The following is a 24,430-nucleotide window of genomic DNA, read 5'->3' on the forward strand; positions in this document are numbered from 1 at the left end:
AATGCTTTTTTTAGAAAGTAAAGCTGATCGTCCGAAGCCGCAAATATCTTGCAAACATCCCAGAAGCTGCCCAAAACAAGAAGGATATGTCAAATCTAGCAAATAGTAAACGGCCATCAAAACAACCACCATTTCACATGTACTGATCAAGGGCTGAACATCCATCTCGACACCTCTACGACTCCTTACTCCATATTCCGTTCTATTATAGATAACTTGTGGACCATACAAGCTTGGCACTCTTAAGTATTCATGTATTGAATCACACTAAAATATTGTAAATACAAAATAAGTATTGCAACCATAAAAAAGAAACTATTATTAATACATTAAATGGGTTTGAATCAATGTTAAGTTTATATTGTATAAAACTGGCTTAATACCAAATAAAAAAAATAAAATAAAATTTACATCAACTTTCATAAACAATTTATCAGTTGTCTTCTTAGAAATAAGTGATTTCTGGAGCAGCATTAAACTTTCAGTATGGGTTTGCGAATCGGGAGAAATCCAAATCAACATCTTTTGAATCTTAAGAGACGAATCTTTAAAAATAAGATACAAACGAATCGCTTCTTCCAGCATCAATCCAGGAGCATATGTAACTCTTTTCGGAAATACACTATAAGTCTCGTTATTAAAAAGATGTCTGTTTAGAATAGACAGTGTTGAAAGTGATGGCTTTTTCTTATTAAGTTCATTCTTGGTGAAAGAAAGAGTTATATACATTCCTTATTTTATAGCTATTTAATAAAATAAAGTAATGACCTGACACTTAATATTAATTTTAACATTTCAAAATTTTTTGCGTCTAAGTTTACTTAACTAGACTATAATTTCTGATATTAGAATTAGAAATCATTTTTATCCAAAAATTAATAAACACAGAAAAAATCTTACTTCAACATCTTGTAATAGCTGTTCTTTATCTACAACTGATTCGGACAAAATTGGATTTACTGCTCGGCTACTATTATTGATGGAACTATTTACAACAGAAAAATGAGGAAATCGCTTAACCTTTAAACTATGACATTTACTAAATTGTCTTTGGCGATAATTATTAGGCAACTTTTTGAACAAGAAATCCTAATAGAAAATTAAAAACTTTAATTAATTAAATTGAATCAAACAATTTATGTATACAACAGCAAATTTGAAAATCTGAAGTAAAATATAAAAATGATGGAAAAGGAAGGAGATCAAAAATGTATATTAAAATAGTAAATATTACAAATTAAAAAAATAAAAAATATTATAGTATCAAAGACGTGATTCTTACCCATTTATGGCTGTAAGAAGGATATAAAGAAATGCAAGTAGACTTTAACTTTGCAAAGAATATTTTCCGTAACAATATTCTATTTTTGATATTATTATGATTAGGCGCATGCGAACAGCAAAAAGCTAATAAACAAGACATTAGCTCTCTAGATATCACCTTATCTTCAATAGAAAACTTGTTGCTCAGAAATAGTTTAATGTGAGGTGGAAAAAAATCAATGAGAGTTTGTTTAATATCACCATCAAAAGGGATTCTGTTAATCTAAAAATTTATTATTAATGTAAATGTTAAAAACATAGGAATAATAAAAAACATTTTGTATCATCATGTGAAAATTGACAAAAGAAAGCATTTACAACTACTAAAGTTGACAAAATAAAGAAAACAAATTAGACTAAAGTAATCATATTTATTGCAAATAATATAAACTTTTTATAAAATTTCAATGCAACTATATGATAAGGAATGGCAATGCTGGGGGTACAATATAGAAAATATCCCCTTCTTTAAAATAAAATGCTGGCCAAGGAAAAGCGAAGCCTTCAGCTGCAATAGTTCTAAAAGGAACTGTGTTGTCCTCAACAGCAGTAAAAAAACCTCGTAACACATTGTAATTAAGGCACTGAAGCTGTGAGGTAATAAATACTGTTTTTTCTCCTTTTACTTGAATTTCTTTAATAATAAAAGCAGAAGATTGAAAACCATCATGAAACCATAAAGACGATTCAGGACAGTATTTAATTCGATTAATCTGGATGCAGGTAACAATATTTTTTTTTATAGTAACTTGATTTAATTCACAAAGAACTCCATTACTAATTTCTCCAAAAGAATTATAAAAAGATGCAACAGTGTTTAAAACCATACTCTTCATAGCACTTAAAGGCATATTTTTGAAATTAAAATGCTTAACATTTTTTATTACTTGATGTTTCCTCTCAAAAGCCATACACATGTGGTATCGTAGTGAACCAAATTGTCTGGATTGCTCAGGATAATGAATAAGAAAATGAAGCTTTGGTATAAACTTATCTGGGTATAAATTCATAAAAAGAGTATGATGGGCTGCAATTGTTTCTTCTAAAGAGATGAAGTAAGCCTCAGTGGTAACTGGAGAGAGACACATTTGAAGAATACGCAGCAGCTTAATAAGACACAAGAAATGACAATCAATAGTGATACTTCTTTAAAAAATTGGTAAAATACAACAAATAAAAAGAACTTGAGCACTGCCAAATTTCCCCTTAATAACCAAATCTACTATACAGGTGGTTTTTCACTGTCTTTTGGGTATTGAAACAATTTTATAAAGTTGTTCAAGCTATCTATTGTAAAAAAACCTTTCAAAACCCCATGATTCAAGTAAAGTTCTATCTGCAAAGGTATTACACCTTCTAACAAATCATGCATTGGATCAAAAAGAACTTGCTTTGTCACATCAAATTCATTAATTTCAGATAGAACACTGTTAGATTGAACGCCATATAGTTTTGACCATTTTAAACTCGGGGAAGACTAGAATTATCTAGTTCTTTGACTCTCATCTTGTGTTCCTCTAAACTCCTTATTTTACACTGAGAATGTTTATTATAAACTAACATTTCTGACCTGGTGGAATTACAAACTCTACAGCACCTAACAACTTTCTTGCTAAAACCCTCTTTAAAACCAGCAACTGCATTGCAAGTTAATGAATCTCCAATAAAGAGTTTTAACTTTACCATGATTTTTTTACCATTAGCATTAGTTAAAGTTGAGGAATCAATCGATGATAGTTCATTTAGAGATTGTACCAAGTCAAGAAGAAGAGATTTCATAAAGCCTTTTACCTTAACAGATTTAGAACCAGTTATTGCTAAAGGGAATATTGAGAAAGATTTACTTAAGCAGCTTTGCGGAATGTTTAACAACTGAAAATATAAAACCCACAACTTGTGCTTTCCTCTAGATTTGCCTATTGGATTAGTTACACCTAAATCATCTGAATACAATGAGATAGATATTTCTGAAGAATACTCTAGAAACTTATCATATTCATTTGATGTAAAAATAAACTGAAGTATTTCTTTAAATGGAATAAAACATCCATGTAAACTGTTTTTGTATACTTACTGAATTTGTGGCATTTTAAAAGCATTTTGAAAATATCTTGTTCTAGAATATTCTGTTGATAGTTCTTTACAAATTGTAGAAATCTATTCATTTTGTGATTTATTATTAAAAATATTTTGCAAGCTTGAAAAAATAATGTTTACCACATTTTCAGAGCATCGATATTTTCCTTGCAAATGAAGAGCTAATGCAGCAAGTTGATCTTTTCTATTCTCATTCAAAAATTGAAAATCATCCGGTTTTTCAATATTAAAATCGTTATTATTGTTAATTACTTCAATTTCAGTATCAAAAGGAGCAAAACAATTTCTATTGTGAAGTTTAAAACCTTTAACACTTTTAAATTTTGAAAAACAGTTTTCACATATAACTGAACCTTCCTGACCATGTAATTTAAGATGTGATATCATTACATATTGTTTACTTGTTTGAAAACTACAATTAGAACAAGATAAAATTACTTTTTGAGATCCAGGTGGTTCAGCACTTGATTTTGGTGGTTCAGCAACTTGTGCAGCAGTTGATATTAAACTTAAATTTTGCGATCTTGAAGACAAATCTAAATCCTCAAGTACATCTTCTTCATAATTAGAGTCTTGGTATAATGTTGATTCAGTTGGAAGTTGAGGAATAATGGATTGTTGGTTGTTAAAATCGAATGAAACAGAATCAGAATGTCTATCTACAGCTGAAAAAACAGCTTTAACGGAGAAAATCCCTTTAAACTTTGAACAAAAGTGCTGAGCTCATTATTTTTTGCTAAGGATACAACTTCCACTTCTAGATTTTGTTCATTTAAAATGGCAACAAATGTTTCAGAATTGACTTCACATCCATTCCACATGATGCCACTTATATCACTGTTATCAAACTTTTTAGAAGCTAAAAAAGTATAATTTTAAATTAAATAGCTCAACCATTGTTTTTGGCATATATAATAACTTGATTATTATGAAGACAAAAATGAACTGTAAAGAATTTGAAGATTGATTAAAAAAAAAAAGAAGATTGAATAAACAAAGAATGTGCATTAAAAAATAAGCTTACTATTAGCTAAAAAGTCTGCAATATTGCTATTACTAGCAAGAACAATTTTCTTTTCACCAAGATACTTGACAACAACAGCCTTTATCATTTTGAACTGTTAATTATTGTAGAAATCAGTAATACAGCTATTATTACTTAGAAAACTTAAACTATACAAATAGTATATTAAACATTATATAATAATTGCAATATAAAATAAAATTAATTTTAAGAATAGTAATAAGTAAAAAATGGTAAGTATTAAATAAATAGTAGTAAAGAACATTATTAAGCAACATACAAATACAGTGAACTCCTAATATCTTGAAGCCTCCAAGGGACCAAGAAAATAGTTGAATTAGCAATATTATTATAAATATTTAATAATTGAAATATAATATCTATATGTTCAAAGAAGTTTTTTCTTGTTATTAATTTATAACATACACACATACATACATATATACATACATATATACATACATACATACATACATACATACATACATACATACATACATACATACATACATACATACATACATATATTGTTATTATTATTATTATTATGATTATCAATATTATTAAATAATATTAATAATATAAATAAATATATAATACTAATCATTAACAACCCAAATGACGTTTAAATGCTAAGAAGTAACTACCTTGAGAAAATAAAATAAAAAAACTAAAACAGTAAAGACCTTATAAACAAAAATTGCGAAGATTCTTTAAACTCGCGCTATTTTTTACTGATAAAATAATCTGTTTAACATAACGGTTAAACATAACGCTTTGCAAATATATATTACTATACTAATGATTTAAGCACCATTTACGCATTATAACACTTTCAACACTATTTCAACTTAACATAACGGTAAACATAACGCCAAAATTTTCGTTTACCGTTATGTAACCGTTATTTTTTCGTTATGTTTTTTGCTGTGTATCCATTATGTGAAGCGAGTTATTACCACCTAAACTATTTACGTTTATATCAGCATTTTCCGCAACGTATTGAATAAATGTGCCAGTTTGTGGTGGTAAGATAAAAGGCGGATGGTGAAGAACTGCTGCTGGCTCATACATCAAAGTGTCATTGCAGGATGCGCATAGACCAAAAGACGAAAAGATTTGTATAAGAAGTTTGAAACCAAACCTCTTATACAAATCTTTTCGTCTTTTGGTCTATGCGCATCCTACAATGATTGTCAAAAAAACAGATAAACGTTAGTTTTCCCGGTTTTTCATTTTATTACCGAACTTCAACTTTAATCGTGTCTTAATTGTTCTGTTATCTAAATGTGGATTTTTGCAAATATTTTTTAGTTCTTCTAATGAAAACTGGCAGTCATCGCTATTTTCAATCTATTTAAATATTTCTTCTATCGCAATATTTGTAGATTCATCTTGAGGACGACCGATTTTACACCCATTGATTGGTCTCAAGAAAGAATTATAACAGGTATTATGATATTTAGCCTCAGCAGCAACTAAATCAAATTCATATTCAATGCGTGCAGTAACCTTTTTTGCTTCCTCGTCAGAACGACTCCATGCTACCTTCAGAATTGATTCTTTAAATTCAAGAGTCGCAACTTTATGAATTTTACGCCGAACTTTCTTCGCTTTCTTCTTCTCGGCCTCCTCGTTTGCTTCATCGCCGCAAAATAAGCAACATTTTTTTAAACAAAAAAGTGATTCACTTACGCGCGCTCTGGTACGAGGTGGACTATTTTCAGATGTGCTGACTTGATCTATATCTTGCTGTCTTTTAAATACAACAATAGTACTCTTCCGAGTATACTTTTTACGGCACACCACATGAATCGCCACAGACTTCAGATCTTTCACGTATATATAAAACCCGTCACTTCTTTTAACACTTGTATCAATCAAAGTCTTCATTCCACGATCAACAACAACAAATAATAACATCAAACAACAACAACAAACAACAACAACAAACAACAACAGTTTCACTTGCTATTCACAGTTTACTACATATAAAACATAGTTGCGACATTTTAATAAAAGTATTAAACGGTTCCAATCGTAATAAAAAATACTACCCGATACTCTTAACTGCAATGGAACGTTCAACGCTAAAAGTATTTCATCGTTTGTAACTTAGTTCCAAGAATTTTGGGAAGTCAGACGAGAAAAATCAGTTGAAAAAATTATTTGAAAAAAGCATTTTTCTTTGTTCTTATACAAGTTCAAAGAAAAGCCGATGAAACAGTTTATTCAAAAATGCGTTTAAATGCTGTTCGCTTTTGTTAGATCTATTTTTATGATAAAACATTTTCTTTTTTTTTTAAAAAAAAAGCAACTTTTTTTTATACCTTAAACCTTGAATAACTTTTTTTGCAGATATGGGATCGATGCGGACTTTTAATACTTTATTTGTAATAATGTGCTCAAGGTATGTACAAATTTTCAGCTCTATGCGAATTATTGCAAATCTGCCACTATTTTTTTGTCGATTTTGACCGGATTACATGGTTTTCACCGCTGTTTAAATTTTTAAACTTTAAACGGTTTATCCGAATGCTAATCATTGCGGAAATTATGATATAACTTCCAAGCATAAAAAACCAGGTCAATAACTGTAACATTTTAGTTATTTTATTAAATTCGTTATCACATTGAAAAAATGGCGAGTTTTAGCATTTTCGTATGAGTTTTTAATTTTTTCAGATTGAAATTAGACCACGTTAAGTTGGTCTAAAAGTATTGTTTCTTATACGTTTTCTTCGTTTTAAACGACGATCTTTCAAAATCTGCAATAAAAATAGGGGGGAGGGGGTGCGAAAGTAAAATAGCGCCCATGTGTGTATATATTTTATTTAAATGATGAAATGTTAAAGCACTTTGGTTCCTAATGGACTCGATGATAGTGAGATAGCAAATTGCCAACGGATTTGCACCTAAATGAACACTTGGCATAAAGAAAAGCGATTGCAATTATTTTTCGCGCGAAATGACAAAAATTTTATTCCAAAATAAGCTTTTTCTTCGTTCGCCCTTAGAATTTATTTTTAAAGCTTTATGTTTAAAAGGTGTCGTCGACACCTTTTTCAGACACGGACACCTTTTTCCGTTGTTGCGTTAAAAAAGTTAGTCGTTAAAAAAGTTTATTAAATGTGAAATCTGCGCATGCGCAAAATCATTAAAACTTTTTTAACGCCTTACGGCGTTAAAAAAGTTTGCCCGTTAAAAAGTATTCAAAATGGTACCGTCAACCGGGGTAACTTTGGTCGCCGGAGTAACTTTGTTGACCGGGGTCAATTGTTGATTTTTTTTTAAATTCCTAAAATTAAACAAAGATAACATGTTTTAATTTTGTTAGAGATACCAACAATATATATTGACTATTATATCAACAATTTTGGTATATCAACAGTTTTTGTGAATATAGCACAGTTACTTCGTAGACTACATTGAGTTTATTTTGGCATTTTTTGACACTTCTGATACATTTATTGAACCATTTGAATTCTTAGCCGGTGAAAATGCCGAGGAAATTTAAGCGAAAGCGTGGTTCAAGAGCATATGCAACTTCATACAGTCAAGAAACGTTGTCCAATGCTATAAAAGAATGTTTATCTGGAAGAATAAGCGTGAGAAAGGCTAGTCGGCAGTTCGGAATATACGCTTCCCATTTGCTTCAACCGCTGGACGTTGCTGTTTTCCGTCCGCTAAAGATAGAAACGCGCATAAAAGAATCAATACCAAAAAATCAGTTCCTCGGTCTTCTTGCTCTACTGCAACGTCAATTGAAAAGCGATAATTTGAGATCTGACTTCAAGGGTAGTGGAATATTTCCCTTCGATAAAGAAATGGTCATGAAGCGTTTGCCACAGGTTAACAAAGACATTGGAGGAGGTACCGGTAGTACTGTTAAGGAAGTATTCAATGAAGATATAGAAGGTCTATTAGTGAAACATTGTGGACAGGATGGGAAAACAAATCGCACCAGAGGGAAAAAGATCACACCTGGCAAAGCGATAACACCACAAGATCTGGTGAATAACACAACTCCTACCACATCAAAGAATAACAATAACACCAAGAATAACAGTTACACCAAGAATAACAAGAAAAGGGCAAGAGTTGAACAAGTGTCATCATCTTTAGATGACGATAATGACCTACTAGAAAATGACTTTTAATGACTTGCACAATAACAGGGAGTTAGTTGCAAAATTTTTTGTCCATTTAAATGTTCTTTTCATGTTTCTCTAAGTGTTTAAGGACTGATGATTTTTTAAAACTCCAAAAAGTGACCAATTTTACCCCATAGCAGGGGTATTATTGATCAAACATGATAAAAACCTGGTGTAACATTGGTCACTTTTCGGCATTCAAAAATAAATATTTGTAATAAAAAAATGAAAAAAATAAATATAGAGCCCTATAGCCAAGACCTATAATGTTATTACCAAAAGAGAAAACTGTAAAATAGTTAATAAGATTCAGAGATGTTTAAGAAAAACTGCCAAAACTGACCAAAGTTACCCTGGCTAACGATACTGTTTAATTTGCGCAACCCTCAAATCCACAACAGAATATGCTTTGAAATTTTGATTAAGGCATTGGGAGGCATTCTTTTTTTATTTTTGAGCAAAAGCTCTCAATGAGAGTTTCAATTATTTTTTCCAAATTTTTTTTCTCTGTAATTTTCTAATTCTACAAAGTTATACAATTTTCATGACATTTTCTTTTTCATTTGACCTCCTCATAGTATCAAAGCTTTTAAACTCCTAAATAAATTATATTTCATGAAAAAATAGAACATAGATACTCACTTCTAAAAGAATTATACAATACTAATTATAGTAATATATACAAAATCAAATATTTTTAAATTCTCATATTATAGTTCAGAAATATTAACATTTCACCATGAGCTCCTGTTAAGCTATATCTCTTTGCAGTATATACATTTCCACCTATACTAAAAAGTCTTTCACTCTCCACAGAAGACGGTGGGCAGCTTAAATACTTTAAAGCAAGCTTTGCTAATAGTCGCATTTTGGTTTTCTGTGATTTCCACCACAACAAAAGATTGCTTTCTTTGTCAATAAGGTCTTCATTTGAGTAGTGTTGAATTTTGTTTAATAAAGTTTCATTTGAAATTAAAGTTTGTGGTTGAATGATTTGTTTAGAATTAAATCCTACAAGTTCTTCAAAGCAATTGTCAAAACCCATTTGTACTATATCTTTCTATTCATTTAGTACTGTACCATTATTTTCATATTCTGAGTCAATATTTTCAATGTCACAAGCTGCAGACCAATCATTTTCAGTAACTTTGATGTTTTTTATATTTTCATGGGTTTTAATAAGTTGAATGGTTATGTTCTTAGTAGCTGAAAGTTTAGTAGCTTGTTTTAACTTAGTAACTTGTTTTAGCAGCTGAAAAGGTGTTTTCATTTTTGAACATTTTTAATTTGAATCTGGGATCAAGAAATATTGACAAGATGATGTTACAGTTATCAGTATATTGTTTGAAACTAATCTCCATTGAATTAGTTGTCATCAATTGAAATGTTTCAAAAACTGTATCTGTGGTATAATATCTGAGACAATAGAATTTCTTTCACTCAAGCGAACTCTTGTTTTGTGGAAATATTTTAGCAAAATACAAAACTGTCCAATAATCATCCATTTATTTGCATTTAATAAAGGAAGCTTACCATTTTCAAGTGCATATATGGTTAGAGGTTTCCTTTGTTCATAAATTAGTTCTAACATATGACAGGTACTATTCCACCTTGTTGGAACATTTTGAATAAGTTTGTGCTTAGGAACATTGTTTGCTTCTTGAAGAGCTTGAAGGCTTGGGGAGAATGGCTAAAATGCCCAACAATTGAATGCCAGTTTGCAATGACATTCTTGACAACTGTTTTTTTAACTACTAGTTGCAGTGTGTGTAAAAACAAGCCATACTATCATATGGGCTATCTTTAATAGCCTTAACAATATTTGTACCATTATCTCTAGCTATTAAATGAATTTTTGAAGTTGATATTTTAAATTCAGCCATAATATCTTCAATCAATTCAGCAATATTTGCTGCTGTATGCCTCTCAGGAAATAGAACTACTCTAAGTACAACAGTTTTCTGATTAAATGTATTGTCTAAACAGTGACCTGTCAGGCTCATGAAGCTTTCATTTGAACTACTGGTCCATATATCAGTAGTAAAGCTTATAAATTCAGCAACTGACTAAACATGGACAGCCATTTTTAACATAAAGTATAAAATAATTTCATCAACTGAGTAAACATGGACAGCCATTTTTAATATAAAGTATACACTAATTTTTATTATTTTACTTACCCTAATGAAACAATGCAACTTTTTTAACGTCTAATTTCATTCCCTAACGAACGCTCCTTTGACCATACTGCGCATGCGTAACGCATGCGCAGAAATATTTGTTAACTTTTTTAACGACTAACTTTTTTAACGCAACACCGTAACAGTGTAGTTTTTTCTCGCAATCAACAAATAAATAATGGCATAATTTTCCCTCCTCACTAAAACCATTTTTTTACAAATTTTCTCCTTCATTTATACCTTAAACTTTTCCTAAAATATCCTTCAAAAACCGTCATAAATAACCGCAAACACATATTTAATATTGTTTGGTTTTCACTGGTAAAAACTAATCACACTATTTAATCCATGACGTCATTAAATGAATCTGTTTTTTAAAAGGGCTGATTTGACATTTTTTTTAAAATTCACTTTTTGTGTGTTTTGTGTCCATGATAGTTTCATCAGTTTATGTTAAAAATGTGTTTAAATTTTATCTTCTTACAGAAATAAAGCCACCTGAAAGTTTTTGATTTTTTTTAAAAGGCAAATTTGTTTCAAATATGTCCTTTTTAAAAAAATCACTCTCCAGCTGATTTGTATTTTTAGCCGCAATACGCGGAAAATATAAACAGTTTCGATTTCGGAATATTCGATTTTTTTTAAAAGGGCCAATTTTTCGAAATTTCATTAATTAATTATTAACAAACGAAATGTTATAACAATTATCAAAGTGTACTAAGATATCACTCTTGCATATATTTTTTAAAAATATATTACACAAATTCTGTATATTTAATATTAAAAGATATAAAGAGTTTTTTTTAGTTTTCTCAAAAACGGGTTTTGAGCAAATCAGCCCTTTTAAAAAACACTGATTCAAATGTTCAAGAACTTTTCCGTAACGGAATTACATTAGAGGTAAGTCAAGAGAGGATTATTTTTTAACATCACCTACGAAAATTATACTTTATTAGAGGTAAATATATATGGCAAGTGCTAAATATCCATCTTGGTCCCAGAGAGCAAGAGCAGAAAAGGAGAACGTTAATATAGAAGACATTATACTTAGAGATTTCAGTGACGCACTTGATGAATATTGGATCTTTAGCGCTGCAGTATCTTGTTCAGTATCTTCAGTTATAGGTTATTTCGTCTCAGATTCAGTAGATGATCTTGGTGGCTTTAGAAAATTAATGAAAGGAATTAAAAATGTATTGGAAACAAAGTTTGAAATTGAGGGTGCAAAGTTAGTTTATGAAGCGTGCATAGACTCACTTATTGATTATGCTAAAGACAAAGAATATTCACAGCACCTAGAAGTATTAAATGATATCAAAAACGAACTTTCTCAAGAGTAATTCAGCTATGAAGCAATGAGTTATGTTTAGGCAATCTTTGAACCTAAAAAGTTACGCTTAACTTTATTCTTTACCACTATAACTGTTTTCTTTATGTCTATGTACATTTTATAATTTCTTATTTGTGTATATTTGTATATGCATATGTATGTGTGGACACATGATAAGTGTTGGACTTATATTTTAACTCTTTTAAAAGTCTGTTTAAAAATGTTACTTAGAGGTTTGTGCAAAGTTCTACTTTTATTATGTGACTTATTTATTTCTTAAACTTTTTCTTTTGTCTTTTCTTTATCTTATTTAGATTGTTGTGTTTTATAAGTAAATTACTATTTGCAATGACCTGTATTTTTTGTAAGATCTTTAACACAAAATATATTGATATTGATTGATACTGAAAAAGGTTTTGTTCAAGCACAAGGATTATGCAGTTATTGCAAGCACATAAAAACGGTAAAGAATTTTTAAAACATTTTATTTTACAACTTTTTCTTTTCTTTTTTTTTTTTATTTTACAACTTTTTTTTTGTTTATTATCTTTTTAATTCTACTTAAAAGAGAAAAAACAATAAAACAACAACAACAAAAAAACAACACAAGAATGAAACAAACTCGAGCCAAACCAAAAAAAAAGTTTTTACCTTTCAAGAATAAATAATTAAAATTATTTTGCATATAAAAAAAATGGATTTGTAAGTAGTTGGGGACAGCATAACCACTTAATCAGCTTAAAGTAAAACTTCTCCACTTAAATAAGGTGTATCTACATCATACCATTCATGTATTAATAATTCTTGAAATGCCATAGCTAGAATTTTTATTTATTGCATATCTAGCAGGAGAAATAGAATCCTTTCCGGCGCAAGAAAGAATTGTGAGTGGTACTTCATAATCATCTTTGGTAACTGTGAATTCTCCATCATTGTCTTCAATTACTGCCTTTTTATCCTTTACCCCTATTCTAGTACTATTGCCTAAAATTTCCTCAAGTTTTTCAATAGAGCTTTGAAATGTTAGCATTTGTATTTTTGCCATGAAAGTCTTATTGACATTCATTTTGCAATATAATAACCAATCATATAGAATAGCTTAATCTCTATAAGTTAAGGCTTAAATATCTTAACGATATATACTTGATCCAAAGTCATAATATAAAATAGATAAAAGAGTTCCTCTGGTTTCTCCATATTTTGTGCCAAAATCTCTTTCTACTTTAATGCTTAAGGGAACAGCTTTTTCCATTGCAACAGGTAATTTATTTACTAAATCATCTATACAGGGTTGCAAAAAAACCAAAAATCATAGGTGTATTTGGTTTTTTAATTTAAACCAAATTTAAATTTAATTTAAACCAAAAAAGCCATGGTTTTCTTTTGTTTAAATTAGGTTTTTATTAAAATATGCCGTATTTAATTATCTTTTAAATTGAAAAAAGAAGTATAGCGCATTTTATTTGAGTAGACCATATTCTTTATCAATATTGCTGTTATATTTCATCAAAATTATTCAATACATCACTGTTTAATGTTCTATATATAAATACAAGTTTTGCTGCTTTTTCTACCCCCAATCGGTTTCTTAAATCTATCAAAATTTAGCTTATGAAAGTGAAGCATCCATATCTTTAATCCAAAAAGTTGAAGCTATATGTATAAAGTAAAAAAGTAAGTGATATACCTGTAAGTGTATATCACTTACTTTTTTACCAATGATTGGCTCCAAGTCTTTATTTTTTCAAACATTGTGAAAATGATGCTCCAGTTGTTGACATATTTTTCAAGTGAATCACATACAGAATTCCAGCAAGTTTCAGTAGGAAGTGGCAATTTTGTTCCTCTGCTGAATTTATAAATTGCTCCAGCTTGATGATTATTATATTTTATTATCTGTGTAACATGCTTGCTCATATTTTCGGTGTTAAGGTCATTTGCTAAAAGATTCAGCATATGAGCAGATCACCCATAAGTTATGATAACATCTCTTTCAGATGACAGTACTTGTCTCATTGAATTCATATTAGCCGCATTGTCAGTCACAAAGCTTTTTACTGTGCATCCAAATTTATGTCTTACAGAATCTATTGCTTCTCTTGCTAATTGTTTAAGATATTCACCAGTATGTGAATGACCAGAAGTGTTGATTATTTCTACTAAAATGTTAATGTTATCTGTAATTACAGAAATACAAACTATAGGTTCATTATGTACATTAATCCAGCCATCTAAAGACATGGCTACAATTTTCCAATTCAATACATAGCATTTTTCAATTTCTTCTGTGTAAAATCTAATATTTCTCCTCCAATTTGAGTTCTATTAGGTAGAGTGTATCCTGGATGAAGCATACTAATAAATTTTTTAAATTCTTTGTGTTCAACTGTTCTAAAGCTAGAGTTTGTACTGTATATAAATCTACCAAGTTGCAGATCAAATAAATTTATCTCTTTGAAGCTTGTTCGTGTGAAAAACTTATCAATTTTCAAATATTTATCAGTTGATGTTGAATTGGGCTGAGACCTTTTCATTTGTTGTTGTGATATTGGTGGTGAGTTACCTTTAAAATGATATTGCAGTTTATTGAATTATTCTAAGTTAATATGTCTATACGTGATAGTAATTTAAATATATATGTTTACGATTTAGGGAAAGTATAAAATTTAAAATGACAATGCAGTAACTTAATTACCTTCAAGAAGTTGTTGATCTCCAATTGACTCCATAATTTCATGGGGTTGGGATTGCTTGCACCTTTTTATATGTTTATGCATCCTTTGAATTTGACCTTCCGATTTTTATTTCTACATGCATTACAAATTGCTCTACACCCCTTTCTTTCTGGAACAGTCACTTGTGTATATTTTAACCAAGTCATATCACATTTTCCATCCAGTTTTCCTGTACTTTCTATACTTTAGAAGCTCTTACATCACCCTTGTAAATAGTATTGATTTCAAACATTTTGATTGCACCTACCGGTTTATGATTTGCATCTTAATAAATAGCAGTTTTAGCATTACTAGGGACAACGATCGTGCCTATAGCAGAATCCTCCTTATGACTTAAAACATTTTTTACTATCCCCCTCATAAACTTATGATAAGCCCTAGTTTTTGCTAAGAAATCTACTGCATTCTCATCTTTAGTTGCAGCAAAAAAGTGAAGATTAGAAATACCATGTTCTAGCAAATATTGGGTAGAGTCCCTTTCCCTTGCATGAAAAAACTTTAAAAAGTAGTAAGTCTGCTCTACTGCATTGTTTAGTATTTTTTGTCTAGCACTATTTGATTTGTGAGCTTGCAATATATCTTCCATGTCATCTTTTGATAAAGATGATTTTACATCTTGAGTAAACTTTGCACGTTTACTTTACCTACTTTAACATCAAAAGGAATAGCCATTGCCTTTGGCTCATCCTATTTATCAACTGTAATTTGGTAAAGCTCTAATAAGTTGTTTTCAAATATTTTTGGGAGTGGTTTACCAATATATCTTTTATAAATACCTTTAAATTCTAGCAAGAAATGTTCTTCTACTTTTAATTTAGAAAAATTACTTTATATAAATTTTCGTATATTTGCTTTGTTGGTGACAAAATAAGCCTCACCCAAAGCCAAAAGGAATTTATGTCTTAAGCTTAAAAAATGCCCAAATGTATAGTTATCTCCTATAACCTGGGTTGTTTCTTCTATTCTTACTCCTAATGACTCTGCAATATCCCAAAGCTCAGCATCTGTTTTATCTACTTAAAAGAAGTTTTAATCTTAGAATATTTCGTAGCAACAGGCCTTTATGGTAAAAGTCAAGCTCCTATATCTTGGAAAAGGGAAGCAAGTTTGTAATAAGTATGACCTAAGCCCTCATTAAGATGAACTATAAAAGATCCTTGTGTTTGAACAAAACCTGTTTCCAAAATCATCTGAATCTTCGTCATCTGAGTTGTCCCCAACATAACTATCTCGAAGCCTCATTACTGAACTATTCTTGAGAGATTTCAATACTGAACTATTCTTGAGAGATTATGGGTAGTATAACCAAAAACTGAATTAATGCACTTTTCAATTCTTTGCACTCTCTATTTAATATTTTGCTTGTAGTAAATCTTTTCTTCCCAATTTTAATCTTTTAAAAGAATGTATATTATCTGAATTGAAATAAGTTACATTTGGTAAATTGTAAAGTGAAATGTTTCAAACTTATAAAATTTAATATTTAAGAAGTAGGTATTTTTAAAATAAGACACAAATTCTTACTGATTCTAGTTTATTAATTTTTTATTGTTATTTTAATAATTATAGGTTAATTATAGATAACTATTTATAATTGTATAAATATTTTAATTACAGCTAGAATTTGGAAAACAGTAGATGAGCAACGTGGTAGACTAGGCAGGGAAAACATTGTGAGAGAGCGAATGCGACCGAATGGAAATCCTGCTACAGTGCGTGAAGCTATTGATTTATTTTTAACAGCAGAAATGAAAGACCAGATACTTCATGAAAGTATTCGAGAGGCCCAACGTGCCATAAGTGCTGGAGAAGTTTCTCAACATATTTCACAACGCTGGTAAGTTTTCAATAAACTACTATCTATTAATTTGTTAAAAATGTAATTTTGACTTCATTTATAATGTGGTCTTGATAAGTTTACACTATTGTGTTTACTTTACATAAATATTCATATTTTTTTATTGGTCTTCATAGGTATGACATAACAGAGGAGAAACTGGTTGGATATTTTGGCATTCCTTATCCTATGGGTGCTTTGAGACAACGCAACGTGTTTCTCAGAGACTTGTGGAGTGACGAACTTGGAAATTTGCCTACAAAGCCACAATGTCTCGTGAAAGATTTGAGTTAATCACAAAGTTCATGAGATTTGATAACAAGGAAACACGCACTGAAAGACGCCAACGTGATAAACTAGCAGCTTTTAGACAGATATGGGAGCAATTTCTCAAACGTTGTCGCCAATGCTTCATAGTTTCCGATATGGTTTGTGTCGATGAACAAATAGTTACAACACGTGGGCGAGTGCCTTTTAATGTTTATATGCCAAAAAAACCTGAAAAATATGGCATCAAAGTGCGGGTGTTAACTTGTTCAAAGTCTTGCTACTTTCATAATGCTGAGATTTATTTAGGAATGATTGCTAGGGAAAAAGAAGTAGGGCAAAACGAGTGGTGCTACAGCTAACTGAACCAATTCATGTTAGTGGGAGAAATATCACAACTGACCAATTCTTCACATCTATTCCGCTAGCCAAAGAACTTCTAGCACGGAACCTCACTCTGCTCAGAACCCTTAATCGTAACAAACCGGATATCGCTCCCCAACTACTTCTTCCTCGAGTTCAATTTGATTCTATAACTGTGTATTCTGAAAAAATGCAGCTAGTGAGTTACATTCCAAAAACTAACAAGGTTGTCATGTTTTCTACTCTCCATACATCTACGGAAGTGTCAGAAGAAGCGCATCGAAAGCCATATTCGATCCTCCAATACAATAATACTAAGTTTGGTGTAGATACTGTTAACTAACTAGTTTATGCATACACTACACGGCGAAAAGTAAGACTAAAATTTAGTAACAATAGTTTTTTTCCTTACGATTTTTATAATTTTAATAAATTTATAATTTTTTAAATCTTGTAATTTTTTCTAGACACTGCGTTGGCCAATGACTTTGTTTGGGCATCTCCTCGATCTTGTTGTCATTAATGCCAGTATTTTGTTCCTCTTTAACAAGCCACAGTGGGAAGGTGATCATAGTGGAATAAAAAGACAACAATTCTTGCTGAAAATGAGCCTGGAAATGATGAAAACAGCAATGGAACACCGAATTATTGAGCATCCGAGAGGGACATTTCAACCTGGCCTTAGACGCGCCATTGCTTCTATGTCTATAGAACAGAATAATCCACCCCAAGATGCCTTACTCAAAATTAGAAAATCATGTCATTTGTGTCAGCTTCGTCAGCGACGTCTCTTTACAAGATGTTCCAAGTGCACTAAACACACTTGCGGAGAACACTCGTCAATTATTTGTGATATTTGTAAATAGTGACTTACAATTATCGCCGACATGAAATATTGCTATTTTGTTTTTATATTTTACTTAAAAAACCATAACACATAATTTTGTTGTTCTTTTAAATAAAAAAAGTTATAATGGATTCCTACTAAACTTGAAATGTCGAAGCCTCATATTTACTCTCTGGCTGCAGCAGCCAAGGGCGGTGCTTAAGGTTGTAAAACAAGCGCGGAAATTAAGGGCTGATAATGAAAACGTAAACAAAGTTGAAAATAAGTTTAAATCTTTACTTGAAATCCAAATTTCATACTCCCCAAGCGTTTTAAAGTTCCTGATCTTTCTCAAAACACCAAGTATAAGGAAATATATAATTTCTACATCCTATCAGGAGAATAACATTTTAGAGTTGCCATTAACTAAGCCGTACTCGATAATAAAAATACAAAGTTTCATGAAAGATAATACTGTATCAGATAAAGTAACGAAAAAAAAATTCCCTTGGATATTATCTTCAAATCCCCAACAGATTTAAATAAAACGCAAGAATATGATCAGAAGTTAATGGAAATAGATTTAATGACAAATAAAAATCATTTTGTTATTTTGTTCCAGGTTTACCAAAAAGGTAATCGAATTTCAAGGAAAGTGAATAAAAGGTTTCACGGATAACATACGTTTGAATAATGCATAGGGAAATTCACCAACCCAACCCATGTGAGCGATTTAAAATGTTTCATTTGATAATTTGATAACTCTTTGATTATGATGGTGATGGTGATGGTGATGATGATGATGATGGTGATGGTGATGATGATGATGATGATGATGATGATGATGATGATGATGATGATGATGATGATGATGATGATGATGATGATGATGATGATGATGATGATGATGATGATGATGATGATGATGATGATGATGATGATGATGATGATGATGGTGGTGGTGGTGATGGTGGTGATGATGGTGTGATGATGGTGGTGATGAGCATATTTATTTTCTATTTTTATAATGCGACCTCTTCGTTCGGTAATTACCAATTTGCAATGTAGCTTGTTACTTGCTCCAAAATGTGAAGATTGAATTGCAGCAAAATTCTTGCAAAGATAGTTCTCAGATACATCTATATGTATAACAGCTTCGTTCACATTTACTGTTTCTTTTAATTGTTTGTACATTCTGAACTGGTGTCTTATTATAAAAACATGCTTGCATAGCTCATTTCGAATTGATTCACAGAATTTTAATTTAAGATCTTTATGTGTTCCACGCTTCACACTTTTCCTGATAACATTTGTTGTTTTCTTTTCTCCCATCTTTTCATATTCCTGTTTTTCTTTTTCCCACTGGAACCAAACTATAATTCTTTCATCTTTTAGCAATCCTTTTGCTTGAAATTGAACACGAGACTTAAAACGAATGTTACATTCTCTAAACATGCATTCTCTTCTATCAATACTACAACAAATTTGTTTCACTACTTCAATATTTTTTTCTTTCAAAACACGCAGGTTAACAAGTTTATCACAAAGAAATTGTATGCTCTCGTGTTTTTTGCACAGACATATATCTCTATCTTTAGCTGACGGTTTGCGGACAAAAAATGGGCGATAACGAGTAAACGTTGTATATGAAATGTTGTTTCTCGTATATTCCGCGCTAAATTTTTCATAAAGGTTTATTAATGAATCGAGTAGTAGTCGCTTTTGTTTTTTATCTTTATCTTTATTTGCTTGTAAACCAGGCAGGAAACTTTTAAGCCTTAACCAACGTTTTTTGTATTTTTGGGCTGAACAATTAGCCGTTTCCAACTCGTCCGTTAATGTTTGTATTTTTCTATAAGCCTTTGTTTTTCGGTAAGCAACCTTTACTCTACCTCTTTGTTTGCGTTCGTCATTCCTACTCAACTCGCGTTCCGGTGACTCTGATAACGATGTTTCAATCTTTCTTTTTGCAGCTCTAAATTTTCCTTTCTGGACGCGCCAACAACGGCGAACAATTCGTTTTTTTTTTTTCTGATAATTCTGATATCACTTTAACTTTCTTCTGCTCACGCCGCATATGCCAACGTTTGCGTTATTTTTCACGAAATATGTCTGCATTTTTTTCTGATTGTCTGTCCCGAAACGCTTTCTGAATTTCAGCACGAGATTTCTTTGAAGTTTTTATGTTATATGCCTAGTTGTATTTCTTTTGGAAAAATAGTATAATAACTGTAATTGGTAATACACCAAAAGTTTATTTATTTATTATTAAAATATATTTCAAGATTTACATTTTTAAAAGCCAAACGTATTAGAGTCAAATGTAAATAAAAACCAAACAATAAATGAAATCCTAATACTAAAATACTTACAAATTACTCTTACAATAACTTGAAAGTAAAAGAACGCAGCGTATATATGGTAATCATATTTAACGCTGCAAGGTAACCATATTTTATCGCTGCAGTATATAAAATAGCTTAGTTTAAAGCTTTTGATTTTTTTTATCTTCGTGATGTCAGCTCCGTTATGTTGTTGTCAACTCCGTTATTAATAGGAAATCACGGAGTTGACAGTAACGGAGTAGACATAATTATACATAATCAATAATATCTCATTATTACTCATTGGAAAACATCTTTAAAATCTTTTATTGCTATATTGTCCAAAAGATTTAAAGAGTACTAAAACACGCCATATAAAAATTTGTAATTTTACGGAATAAAAAAGCGTAACGGAGTAGACTTCGAATAAGAATATCATTTTTAAAATAAGGTAATTAGGCTCTCATTTTTATATAAATATTGCTTGCAGCACGATATAACTTTAAATGTTAATAAATTACATAGAACTGGACTTTTTTTCATTATTTTAATTAGTAAATAAGTATAAACTACAATCCTGTGACTATTTTAGAATGTAATAACGGAGTGGACAAAAAATGTGGGTACAGCAAGTTTTTGACAAGAGCTAACGGGTGATTACTAAAAATCTGGATAAAATTGCTTACATCATATTTCTATATGCAACTAATACTTATTTTTTCAAACAATTTTTAAAATGTTGCAAATTTATTCTTCTTTTGAAATATATATTAACTTTTATATAAGTATTTTAAATTTAGTATTAAAAATGGCGTCAAACGAAGAGCTCCAGAGAAAACGTGTGTACCAGTTTTATCAAGAAAATTCAGATAAACCTAAATCATTCACTGTTTCTCATTTTGAAGCAGAAAACTTATCAAGATCGACTATATATGGAATTATTAAACGTGTAGAAGAAGATAAACCATTTGAAAGGTAAACTGGTAGTGGTGGAAAGCCGAAAATAATGACTAAGCGCGCCATCAGTCAACTTACCAAGCTTTTTGACCATAAATGTGGCATTTCTCAGCGTATAGCTTCAAAAAAATTCAAATGTTCTCAGTCACTTATTTCTAAGACATTGAAAACCAAAACATCAATAAAAAAAGAAAATAAATGAAGATTTCATGTCGAACTGAGAGCCAGAGAGCAAAAAACTGACGTTTGTGTGGTCAACTTTATAAAAATTATAAAGATTTTATTTGGGTTCTTGATGTCGAGTCTTATTTTTAATATGTGTATATATTTTTGACGATTGCAATATAAATTTTTTATTAAATAATTTTTAAACTAAGTTCCTTCTACATCTGCTATAAGTGGTATGTGTACAAATTTTTACCTTTCAATATGTTTATCTTGGCAATTAGAGTATTTTTTTTTAACTACAACTTTGATAACCTTTAGTTACATCTTCATTGGTTACTACGACCAGTAAGTTTAAAAAGTATTATTTGCAAACATGTACACACCTTTCATATCAATTGCAAATTTTTATAAAAACTTTTTTTATCTTTAGTTACATGTGCACTACCTTCTGCTGGTAAATTTATGATTTAGAAAAGTTTCTGAATGATTATCGAACTTATGTTTTTATTTATATAGACTATTTAATCCATTAGTATTGTGTTATCCCTCAAAGTGCAGTAGAATGAAATGACCAATCTCATTAACATTTTTTAAGCTATCATTGATTAATATGTTGTTCATATTATTTATTCAGCCTATCACTTTTACAATTAATTGTTTTAAATTAAATTTTACATAATGCTATTATGTACTAATCTATTTACTAATCATTGTAATTAAGAGCTAACATATCAAGACTACCTATTGTATAGGTCCCAGCATCCTGGACCCACAAGCAATCGATCGTTTAAGCGATGGGTTGAGTTAGGAGGAAGGACAAAGACTCCTTTCAATGGTCCTCTTATCCTCCTAACAAGGGTGCTGGGAGCCACAGCAGAAGGGGAGGTGGTCGAGGTCGTGGCAAGTTTGCAAGTTTTTTAGCTTGCAAATATGGTACAGCAAGTTGTGTAGCTTGCAAAACATTTTTGATAGACGGCTCTGGCTTACCTTCACGTGGTGTCTATTGTTAAAAATGATTTATTTAGTTTTATTATTGGAATTTTAAATAATATCATTTACTAAAAGCCAAGACATAAATTTACTATATTTTGTATTTTAAAAATTTTTTAAATTTATTTTATCTTTGGCTTATTTTTAGGGTGGATACTCCAACTTGCATCTTGTAATGGTAAGGTTTGTAAAGTTATATCTCTCTTTTTAAATAAACACAATTTAAAAACATTTTCAAGCTTAAATAAGTATTGGAGGGGGGACGTTGGGCGTGGCACATGCCCCTTCCCTAACTAACATAGTAAAATAATCTTGAATACTTATTTCTCTTTTTCCATAAACTCTATTTAAAACCTTTATTCATATATATTTAAAAATTTTTTTTTAGGTTAGATAAGACTGGGCGGGGGGCGCGGGGGGGGGCGGGGCGTTAAGCGTGGCACATGCCACGCCCCTAATGTCAATTTATACACCACTTGTATATGATGTAAAATAAGAAAATATAATTTAAACTTTTTAACACAAAATATAATCAGTGTTTTTTAGGTTTAAATATGTTTAAGAATGTAACATTTCACTACGAGGGTGTTAAAACATAACAAAGACGTCCACCCTTTAATCTAAAAAAGACCACTAATATTTGGAAATGGAATGGAAGCAAATTAGATTAACTTTTTGTGTATAAAGATAACATATTTTATGAGAAAAACACTCTTTCGTGTGAAAAACTTGTATTTTTTAAGGCTACGATGTTGTTCCGGTTCCCCCTCTGGCCCTCTATACACCCCTTCTATCTATAGAGTTATGTGAACTTGTAGCCTACTCTTACATCTATCTTTTGATACCAAGTTTTAGGCATTTGGATAAGATTTGACAAAGTTATAACAATTTCAGCGAAAAAAAAAATTTTTTTGGAACCAATTTCTTCAATAAATCCATATATCGAAAATTTGCTACTAAAAACATCATAACTTTTTTTTAAATTGTTCGTTTTTAATAATTTTTTCACCTTTAAAATACTGTATTGAAGGGCTTTCTAATGATATATAACATTTTAGTATATGTTCAGTTTTAAAAAATCAGTCCACGTACCTAGAAAAGTAGGTATCAAACTAGGCTTGACACAAGTGAAAACTGATGGAGGATCGCGAGGCCTTTTATGGCCAAATTTGGTAACTGTTGGATATCCAGATGGAAAGTGTCTTTCACAAACAACTGTAGCTGGGCTGTCAGGTATATTATCTCGTGGAATGGCATTCATCCAACGATTATATTCTTCTTTTTCAGAAGGAAGCCGAAAAACTTTCTCTTTATTTGTAATTACCATTACAGTTGGTCACGCAACATTTTTTAGGCATTCTAGATAGATTTTAGATTCAAACAAGATAATATTTTACTTAATTTGAAAATTAACCGAAATGCGCTAGAAATTATTAAGACAAGATAGCTTTAGAGTACTTGATTGGCCCCCAGCTCCAGGCCCCGATTTACGCGTTTACGAGGCCTGTTAGTACAGACGGCCATGGCTGTTAGTTAAGGTTTCGCAACTTTAAATAGTAGAAAACAGCCGCTCTAAATTAAGTGACAGACCGACCATAACCCGTATTACGGGTTGCTTTTTGCTAGCTGTAATAAATCGCGCGACTTAGAGCATTTCATTGTTAATATTAAAAAGTGGCGTGAAATTTGAACATTTTGATGGGACATTTAAGAAATTGGCGTGACATTTTTTACAGTGTACTTATTCGGTTTCAGTCACGGCGATCTATACTGCAGGCCTTGCCATTGCGCAAACGGGGTATCTGACTGGGGGCCTATTTTATAAACAAAAAAACTAAAAAAATCAGTTTAGCAA

At 30.7% G+C, this 24,430-nt stretch overlaps 2 protein-coding genes and 4 pseudogenes across 3 annotated transcripts; 1 reads left to right on the plus strand and 5 right to left on the minus strand.

The window, feature by feature from the left end:
* Nucleotides 1–242: 242 nt before the first annotated feature.
* LOC149883721 (uncharacterized) lies at nucleotides 243–4,655 on the minus strand (annotated as a pseudogene). Its single transcript, XR_016455628.1, has 6 exons — nucleotides 4,445–4,655; nucleotides 3,859–4,279; nucleotides 1,283–1,546; nucleotides 901–1,089; nucleotides 412–702; nucleotides 243–267 (listed from the first exon to the last, which is right to left on the minus strand). The product of XR_016455628.1 is annotated as an uncharacterized LOC149883721 (transcript).
* LOC149883722 (uncharacterized) lies at nucleotides 1,681–3,850 on the minus strand (annotated as a pseudogene).
* A 1,142-nt stretch (nucleotides 4,656–5,797) lies between the features above and the next one.
* Nucleotides 5,798–6,337, minus strand: LOC149883723 (uncharacterized). The gene has a single exon (XM_090098626.1). The coding sequence runs from the start codon at nucleotides 6,335–6,337 to the stop codon at nucleotides 5,798–5,800; it is 540 nt and encodes a 179-aa protein (XP_089954752.1).
* A 6,052-nt stretch (nucleotides 6,338–12,389) lies between these two features.
* LOC149883724 (uncharacterized) lies at nucleotides 12,390–18,248 on the plus strand. The gene is made up of 4 exons (XM_090097719.1): nucleotides 12,390–12,571; nucleotides 16,461–16,680; nucleotides 16,818–17,683; nucleotides 17,778–18,248. The coding sequence occupies exons 1-3, from the start codon at nucleotides 12,544–12,546 to the stop codon at nucleotides 16,972–16,974; spliced, it is 405 nt and encodes a 134-aa protein (XP_089953845.1). The 5' UTR covers nucleotides 12,390–12,543; the 3' UTR covers nucleotides 16,975–17,683; nucleotides 17,778–18,248.
* Nucleotides 13,238–14,992, minus strand: LOC149883725 (uncharacterized; annotated as a pseudogene).
* A 790-nt stretch (nucleotides 18,249–19,038) lies between the features above and the next one.
* Nucleotides 19,039–23,902, minus strand: LOC149883726 (uncharacterized; annotated as a pseudogene).
* Between the last annotated feature and the right edge of the window lie 528 nt (nucleotides 23,903–24,430).

This window comes from Hydra viridissima, unplaced genomic scaffold, assembly GCF_058129835.1.
Source record: "Hydra viridissima isolate aposymbiotic clone 2 unplaced genomic scaffold, HvirCarnegie_v1 scaffold_9, whole genome shotgun sequence".
In the NCBI taxonomy this organism is placed as follows: domain Eukaryota; kingdom Metazoa; phylum Cnidaria; class Hydrozoa; order Anthoathecata; family Hydridae; genus Hydra; species Hydra viridissima.

Excerpts from the sequence above, each read along its gene's own strand:
- LOC149883723 (XM_090098626.1), bottom strand. The coding sequence starts at position 6,337 with ATGAAGACTTTGATTGATACAAGTGTTAAAAGAAGTGACGGGTTTTAT.
- LOC149883724 (XM_090097719.1), top strand. The coding sequence starts at position 12,544 with ATGCAGTTATTGCAAGCACATAAAAACG. Across the intron at positions 12,572-16,460 it reads ATTGCAAGCACATAAAAACG|CTAGAATTTGGAAAACAGTA; the intron begins GTAAAGAATTTT and ends TTTTAATTACAG. Across the intron at positions 16,681-16,817 it reads CAACATATTTCACAACGCTG|GTATGACATAACAGAGGAGA; the intron begins GTAAGTTTTCAA and ends TGGTCTTCATAG.